The sequence below is a fragment of the Pseudochaenichthys georgianus genome, chromosome 21 (assembly GCF_902827115.2).
Source record: "Pseudochaenichthys georgianus chromosome 21, fPseGeo1.2, whole genome shotgun sequence".
Classification (NCBI taxonomy): domain Eukaryota; kingdom Metazoa; phylum Chordata; class Actinopteri; order Perciformes; family Channichthyidae; genus Pseudochaenichthys; species Pseudochaenichthys georgianus.
In genome coordinates, this window is record NC_047523.1 from 12,609,486 (window position 1) to 12,618,774 (window position 9,289).

The window sequence follows — 9,289 nt, forward strand, 5'->3', positions numbered from 1 at the left end:
CCGGCTCGAACATCTGAAGGAACAGTGTTAACAAGAAATGTCAACCACTGACTTCCTCGTGGTTCTGCCCTCGGTAAGGCAAACATTGAAGATTTCCCCTCACAAGACAGGAAACAGACCCTCGTTGGCATGACGAGGGTCATGCCAACATACAGTTTTGAACTGAACCTGAGCTTCCAACAGTATATGTTTGGCTGGCAGAGGGTGAGGCCATAGTTCTGGGCGTGGCTACTGGGTATCCCTAAGTCACGATACCCAGGAAGAAAACATTGGAAAATGAGAAATCTCCAACGAAGCGTTTTGGGGAGGTCTTTTCTGTGTTTTACTCGCTACAGGGTGTATTTTGAGGGTTTTTGACTCTGCAGACCGTTTACATGCATAACATCCTTCATAACACACAAGGGGGGACAGGTAATAACCGGAAAAGCATGACATGGGACCTTTAAGATTGGCATTTAAGAAATGAATTCTTCATATAGGATACATGAGAGGTAACATTCTATTTATGGTATTATTTACACACATTTCTCTCCATTCTTCCTTCTGTCAACGGTGTCGCAGTTTCTCGTCTCTCCCGTTTTTTGTGCGCGCCGCGTACGGATGGGTCAGAGTTTGCGTGGAGGACTTCACATTTTCCCATCAAGTTTGTTTTTTATAAATTGCAAACATTGCTTAGAAACTGGTGTACGGCATCTTTTGAGCATACGCACCGTTTATAAATGAGGCCCCAGATCCTGCACTGGCTCCCCGTCCGACAACAAATACATTTCAAAATCCTCCTCCTAACCCACAAAGCCCCTCAACAAACAGGCCCCCAACTACCTCACTGCTCCACAACCACACCCCTTTCCGCAGCTTTTGCTCATCAGAAGCCAACCTCCACCTGGGGTAACAGAGCATTCTCCATTGCTGCCCCCACCCTCTGGAACTCACTCCCACAACAAATCAGAGGCTGTACTGATCTTCTCACCTTCAAAACACCGACCAAACCCCCCTTTTTAGACTAGCTTTTAATGTGTGATTGATGACATGTTCTTGTGACAAATGCGGTTGTATTGCTCTATTTTAATTAGAATCACTTAGAGATTTGTTTTTACCTCTGTAAAGCGTCTTTGAGCACTTGATAAAGCGCTTGATAAATAAAATGTATTATTAATAACTCATTTGCTCTCATGTTGAGTCAGAACCTGACTCTTTCTCGGCCCTTGCAATTTCGGCACCCCTCACCTAGTTTCGCTTAACCGATGTGAATCATTCCCTCGTCAGCCCTTGCATATTTACTAGTTCACTTTGTTAGGACACCCTCCTTTCAGGTTTCTCTGCTTTTTGGCCCTTTGTGTGACCTCCAATTCAGCCAGGTCTGCTGATCCACAGCTGAGCGGCTTGGATAAAAAGCCCAACACCATCCCACACTGGAGCTCACTTTTCTTTTGGACACAGCTGCTACTTAGTTTGATGCATATTTTCACACCAAAAGACCAAAGTGTTTTAGTTGTGCAACAACATTTTCAACAATATAAATCATTGTACAACTGACTAGACTCAGCTAAATGTGGATATTTCGGGGTTTTGAAGTTTTCAGCTGATTTTTCAAGGCATACCAAGCTAACATTTTCCAAATGTGCAAAACATCCAGTAAAACACAGCCACAAGCTGGTCAAGCTGTGCCTTTAGAAAAAAAAGTATTAACATCCATACATCTCAAACTCCAACCATTAAAGAGAGATTTAAGGTTATAATGTATGAGAAGAAACTGTACTAACAAAACGTTGTGAAAGGTTTGAGCTAAACATTTTTAACCAAACCACATTACTTCAACAACTTTTGTCTTAAGGATAGTGTAACAAGGGAACATTTGTCATGAATTACATAGGTGAAAAGTGCAAATATATTTTGTGAAAACAGTTCATTTGAGATATGCACACAATTAAACTGTACGATGACCAACGGCTAAAACTAAAAACAAACACTATGCAAAGTTTATAGTTAAAAATGAAAGACTTCATATGCAAAGCAATTGTGCATGTAAAAAACTAGACAAAAATAATTTAATTCAAAATAAAATACCACCAGAATTCTGTTTGGAATTATTTGTATTGTCTCAAATCAAGTTACTGAAAATGAGGAGAAAAAAAGAGACAATTTTAGTTTAATGTAAACATTCATTTTATTCCTTACTGCAATGAGGCAAACAGACAAGGAAGCATGCACAATTAATAAGTGTGAATATACAATAAGCAAACTGTTTGGTATACATAGAGTATCTAACCCTTGTATGGTGTTCGGGTCTGTGGGACCTGTTTTCATTATTTAGCTAAAGAAAAATGAAATGATAAATGATTTTTTCAAACCCACACTCAATGGCCTTGGCTCATTTTCTGTGAGGAATATATATCAGAACACCCCCCCCCCCCCCCCGCATTTACATTACATACAGGGTGTTCGGGATAAATGTAAAAGGGCAAATATTAACCATATATGCTGTTTATATTGCTTGTAATTGAGATGAAGTAAACATCTGTTAACATAGGATATTTTGATTGTGTTGAATTGAAGCCCCAAAAAGGCAGCAGGTCCACCAGACCCACAAACACTGGCTGAGTAACACAGATATGAACACCAAACAAGGGTTAAGATGTACTTACAAATACAATAAGCTCTACATTTACTGCAATGTTAAGGTAAAAGCAGATCATCTACATTTGCAAAGATTACATTGCATGCAAAACATATGATTCAAATATAGTCTACAAAAAGAAAAATATATAGGTTCATTATTATAGGACTTGTTATTTTCTCAGCCTTGCAAGACAAACGTCATTTAACTTTAAAAGTAATAGCACCAATAACTCTTTTTCTAATTTTAGTCAATTTAAAACCATAAATGAGAGGATTTACAATTGGAGGTATGAGAAGAAATTCTATTGCAATAAAGTTTTGAAATGTTTGAGATAAATCCTTGGAACCATATCGTATATTCATAATGTCTAAAAGGATAGCCACAAGAAAAGTGATTAAGGAGATTAAATGTGGCACACATGTCTGCATGAATTTAGCTCTATTTTCTTTAGAATGCACACATGTTTTGATGAGATACATGTAAGACCAGACGATAAATAAACCATGAAATACGTAAATGATTATTGTTATGTATGCAACTATGTTGTTAACCAAAGTGTCAGCTGGGAAACACGCAAGTTTAACAATAATCCAATTCACACAGAATAGTCTGGTAATATGTGGGCTGCATAACTTTAATCTAGACGTTAGAATAATATTTGTGCCGATAATGCAGAAAGGTGTTAAGCAGGAAAAGCAGACTAACAGAGCAACTCTTTGCTTTGACATTATAGAGTTGTACTGCAGGGGTCGACATATAGCCACATATCTGTCGTATGCCATGACTGCAAGAATGGACAGATCACTGCAGGCAAATGAGTACATGACCAGAGCCTGAATAAGGCATCCAGAATAAGAGATAACATGAACAGGAGAAAGCAGATCCCAGAGAAACTTTGGGTAGAAACCTGTAGTCCCATAAAGTCCATTCATGCAAAATGTGCACAGTAGAATATACATTGGTTCATGCAGGTTTTTGTCCAAGATGACAGTCACAATCAGAGAAACATTTACCAGCACAATAAAACAGTAACACAGTAAAGTGAGAGCAAAGATATAAGCTTGGTAGTTTTCTGTTTCATTAAAGCCTGAAAGAACAAACATAGTTATGAGAGAGACATTATCCATCAGAAAATGTTGTTGAACAAATGTTATAACAGAAATAATGTGTTTCCTTCCCCTGTGTTGTCTACCCTCTTCCTTAGAGAGAGAAAAGAGCCACCTGATGGTACTTCGTGTCATTTAAACTTCATTAGAAAACATAATTTGTTCACCTGCTCAGTGTACCTCCATCAGTAACAAAGTGTCTGACTCTGTTCCCTCCTCTCACAGTTATTAATAATTAGTTTGACTACAACTTCACATGAGCTGGGAATTCATACCAGCCAATCAACGATCTGAATGAGCTTTCCTATGTCTCTCTGCTTGCTGTATGAGCAATGCAAAACAAAAAGAATGAAAAAAAAAGAAAAAAGTCCCGCTGCTGAAAACTGAGCTAGGGACGCTTCAGTGCGCACGTAACATAGAGATGCATTGTGGGACGTGTAGATTTGGACCCCGTACTTTTTAATATAATTTATGATAATGAAAATGATGACGGGCATCAAATGAGGTGGCACTAGCCTAAAGTTTGACACCTGTGACCTAGATCCTGCAGTGGACCCCAACATCCTTTTGATTTTTGTCAGTGAATATGAAGGAAAAGTTTATTATTTTAATGCTAAATACATTTTATGGGCTTTTCCCCGTCCCCATCCGTTTGCAATATTGACACACAGCTCCAGTCTCATACAGTTGCTAACCATAAACTGTGTATGTTGCTAACAAGCACTGGTGAACAAATTACTCAGATCTTGTACTTGAGTAAAATTAAAAGTACCAGAGTGTAGGAATACTCTGTTACAAGTCAAAGTCCTGCAATCAAAATGTTACTCAAGTAAACTTAGAAAAGTATTGCCTTCCAAACATATTAAAAGTACCAAAATTAAAAGTAGTCATTATGCGGATCAATTTCAGAATAATATATATTATATGTTTTTTTTATTATTATTATTATTGATGGATTAAAGTGTTATCAAAGCTGCAAGGTGCAGCTAGTTTTAATAACGTTGTATAAAGCAGGGTTGCTTGTGAATTTACTCAGGTGTAGTCTGATTCAAGACTTGATTATATTTCACATTATCAAACCAAAGTTGCAGAGTAACTAAAGGTATTACATAAATGTAGTGGGGTAAAAGTACAAAGTAGCAACAAATAGAAATACTCAAGTAAAGTTAAAGTAGCTAAACATTTTACTGAAGTATAGTACTTGAGTAAATGTACTTAGTTACTTTGCACCACTGCTAACAAGCACATTCTCCATAAATGGAAAGTGAATATGTGCTGTAGATTTAGCCCCCTTAAACCTCCATTCTGTATGTGGTGTCAAACTCAAATCCGGCCCCCGACTTCATTTTATTTGGCCCACAAGAGCTATGCAAAAAATAGAATACGTTTATTATACGGTTTCATGCCACTTTACAGAAGCACGATGTCCATAATCGACATGTCCCACAATGCATATCATTTTGTGACATGCGCACTGAAGAGACTTGCAATTCTTTGCAATTCTTTGCCCTAGACTTCTACTCTCAGATGTAGTTAATTATGAAGTTATTACCCTATCCGATAATAATCCAATGCAGAGGCAATAATGTAATGTAAAAAATATATTGTTTATATTTATATATGTATATTTATATATTCTTAAAGTTACAACCGGCCCTTTGAGTGCAACCTTAATGCTGATGTGGCCCGCGATTAGATTGAGTTTGACACCCCTGCTGTAACACCTCTGTGTTGCCTGCATAACACAGAAAACATTTTTATTTTTCAAATCTTATTCCAATTATTGTCTCCTGATAAATAGGACGTGTAATATTTGGGTAATCAGTGTTACTGTACTTGTTTTACTGGGACTAAATTAAGGTATGAACTGTATATTTGAAATTGTGTAAGTGATTTTCTTATAAATTATATTAAACAATGCATTTTATGGTTGACTTTTACCACGACAAGTTTTCTAAGCATTGGTTATAGTTTTGTCATCTGTGAACCCAAGATTCTTTAAAATTATTGTTAGAGTCAAATTATTTAAATGATTAAGAACACTGATGCATATAAAATATAAGGTGGAATGAAAAACATTAATATGCAAGTAACTCGATTTTACATTTTATATTTTAGTATATCTCCTGCTCTTTCATCTTGACAGAGATTCATTTTTATTTTGAAAAGTATGCTTACTAAGATTAAGTAATACCCAGATTATATGATTTACATTACAAACAAAACAACTGCAGATCATTTGGTTTCATGTAGTTTATTGGATAATATGACATTTTACAGAAGAAAAAGCTCATACACATTACAGTAAATATTATATCAGTAACATTAATAATCATTCAACAGATAAATGTTGTCCTTAACATCAGACCTTAAAAATAACATTTACAAATCAATTGTAACATGAACCATCCAGTCATCATGGCAAAAGTGATTGCTGAATAATAATTATAATAAGAATGTGTTATAAACAAACAATTTAAAGGGGATACATACATCATGTGAGAGGAATAAAAGGTCATTTCTGTGTAGTAGCAGTCCTGTTATACTACATCAACAATAATCTACCTCGTCAACTAACAATTTGTAACATACACATTTCACAAATAAATGTAGACTCAAAAACATTTCATTTTTAAATCAAAACAATGCATTCATTTATTTTCAATGTATTATATCTCAGTTTGACGGCTTGCCTCTGATATGAAAAGTCATGACATGACACTTTGCATCTCTCTTTTTAAAACAAATTAACTTCAAGATGTTGTTGCGAACCTTGGTCAGATGGAAACCATATAGAAATGGATTCACAAATGGAGGAACAAGCAGAAATTGTATTGCCATGAAATTATAGAAGTTTTGAGAGAACTCAACTTTCCCAAATCTCATGTACATTACATCTAAAAGCACAGCTATGGTAAAAATGATTAGAGAGATTAAATGTGGCAAGCATGTCTGTATAAACTTCCCCCATTTTCTGGAGGATACGCACGTTCTTATCAAATACATGTAAGACCAAACAATAAACAAGAAATGTGCAAAATAGAATAAAATGTTAAAATATGCGATTGCAGAATTTGCTTTAGGAGGCGAGCAAGCAAGAGTAACTATCATCCAGTTGACACAATAGATCCTTTTTATGTGTGATCCACATAAACGTATTCCTAATAAGGATGCTGAGTTCATGAACATAAGGAAAAGAGGAAAAAACCAAGATAAAACAACAAAGAGTGAGACTCTCTGTCTGGTCATAACTGAATGGTAAACTAGCGGTCGACATATTGCCACATATCTGTCATATGCCATCAAAGCTAAGATAGAAAAATCACAGCAAGATGAGGAGTGTATCACATAACCTTGAAGCATGCAACCAGCATAGGAAATGACATGAGATGACAGAAGATCCAGAAGAAACTTTGGGTAAAACCCGACAGTTCCATACAGAGCACTAATGCAGAGATTACACACAAATATATACATAGGCTCATGGAGGTTTTTATCCATAATAATAGCAACAATAAGAGCAACATTTCCAAAAATGATCATAAGATACCACAGTAAAGTCAAGCAGAAGAGGGTCATTCTTTCTTCAAATGTAAAATATAAACCTGAAAGAGTAAACACTGTGGCAGAAGAAACATTTTCAAACATCTTCAATTTGTCTTGATTTCTCAAACCCATTTCACCACATACATTTAGAATTAAATCAATCAATCAATCAATCAATGTTTATTTATATAGCCCAATATCACAAATGTTACATTTGTCTCAGTGGTCTTCACAGTGTGTACAGAATATCAGTATGACAATACGACACCCTCTGTCCTTAGACCCTCACATCGTACAAGGAAAAACTTCCAAAGAAAACCCAGTTTAAAGGGAAAAATGGGAGAAACCTCAGGGAGAGCAACAGAGGAGGGATCCCTCTCCCAGGACGGACAGACGTGCAATAGATGCCGTGTGTAAATTGAAAAGATAATACATTTGCAACATAGGTAGTCCAAATGTTTGGAAATGCATGTGTGTATAATAGGAAGATGAATCCACGAGGATATCCATCCAGGACCTATGATCCAGGACCACAGCCACGACTCAAGATCCAGCGCTCGCGATCCAGGACACAGGACCGCAGGATCATCCATGACTCCGGATCCCAGCGTATATAGACACCAAAAAGAAAGACATTTGGGGAAGCTGGGTTAATCGGAACATGAGAGTACACGGGTATAGACAGAGAGAAGGAAGAAGTAAGATGTCCCCCGACAAACTAAGCCTATATCAGCAAAACTAGGGGCTGAATCTAATCAGCCCTAACTATAAGCTTTATCAAAAAGGAAGGTCTTAAGCGCACTCTTAAAAACGGATAGGGTGTCTGCCGCCCGAACACAAACTGGAAGCTGATTCCACAAATGTGGAGCTTGATAAGAAAAGGCTCTGGCTCCCATTGTACTTTTAAAGATTCTAGGAACAACCAACAACCCTGCATTCTTGGAACGCAATGCCCTAGTAGGACAGTAGGGTATAATGAGTTCTTTTATACCCTCTAAGATGGCGCCTGCCCATTAAGGGCTTTGTAGGCGAGAAGAAGAATTTTAAATTCTATCCTGTGTTCTATAGGGAGCCAGTGTAAGGCAGCCAGAACAGGAGTAATGTGGTCCCTTTTCCTAACGCTGGTTAGTACACGAGCCGCAGCATTTTGAATCAGCTGAAGCGACTTGATTGACTTCTTGGTACTCCCTGATAATAAAGAGTTACAATAATCCAGCCTAGAAGTAACAAATGCATGGACTAGTTTCTCTGCATCGTTTTGAGGCAAGATATGCCTGATTTTTGCAATGTTACGTAGATGGAAGTAGGCGGTCCTTGAAATTGATTTTATGTGGGCGTTAAAGGATAAATCCTGATCAAATATAACACCAAGATTCCTTACAGTCTCACTGGAGGCCAAATTAATGCCATCCATAGTTAGTATGTCTTTAGATAATTTGTTTCGTAGATTCTTCGGGCCAAGTACAATAACTTCAGTTTTGGTCGTGTTTAACATCAAAAAGTTTAAGGTCATCCACGTTTTTAAGTCCTTAAGGCAGTCTTGAATTTTATTTAGATGATTAATTTCATCAGGCTTGATTGATAAATATAGTTGAGTATCATCCGCATAACAATGAAAGTTTACAGAATGATTCCTTATAATATTGCCTAACGGAAGCATATATAATGTGAACAAAATAGGTCCGAGCACTGAGCCCTGTGGCACTCCATGGCTAACTTTGGTTTGCGTGGAAGATTCATCGTTAACACGTACAAACTGAGAGCGTTCAGATATATAGGACCTAAACCAGCCTAAAGCAGTTCCCTGTATGCCAACTAAGTGCTCTAGTCTTTGCAATAGGATATCATGGTCGATAGTATCAAATGCAGCACTAAGATCGAGCAAAACAAGAATAGAGACAAGTCCCTTGTCTGAGGCTATTAAAATATCATTTGTGACTTTAACCAGAGCTGTCTCTGTGCTATGATGTGTTCTAAAGCCAGACTGAAAATCTTCAAATAAATCATTGTTTTTTAA

At 36.9% G+C, this 9,289-nt stretch overlaps 2 protein-coding genes across 2 annotated transcripts; both read right to left on the reverse strand.

Moving 5' to 3' along the window:
• Nucleotides 1–2,817: 2,817 nt before the first annotated feature.
• LOC117467051 (olfactory receptor 4P4-like) lies at nt 2,818–3,759 on the reverse strand. Its single transcript, XM_034110617.1, has one exon. The coding sequence runs from the start codon at nt 3,745–3,747 to the stop codon at nt 2,818–2,820; it is 930 nt and encodes a 309-aa protein (XP_033966508.1). The 5' UTR covers nt 3,748–3,759.
• A 2,643-nt stretch (nt 3,760–6,402) lies between these two features.
• Nucleotides 6,403–7,374, reverse strand: LOC117466346 (olfactory receptor 6N1-like). Its single transcript, XM_034109554.2, has one exon. It carries the CDS (start codon nt 7,372–7,374, stop codon nt 6,403–6,405), a length of 972 nt encoding a protein of 323 aa, XP_033965445.2.
• Nucleotides 7,375–9,289: the final 1,915 nt, after the last annotated feature.

What these genes read in the sequence shown, in the direction of transcription:
- LOC117467051 (XM_034110617.1), bottom strand. Translation starts at nt 3,747, where the DNA reads ATGGATAATGTCTCTCTCATAACTATGTTTGTTCTTTCAGGCTTTAAT.
- LOC117466346 (XM_034109554.2), bottom strand. Translation starts at nt 7,374, where the DNA reads ATGTTTGAAAATGTTTCTTCTGCCACAGTGTTTACTCTTTCAGGTTTA.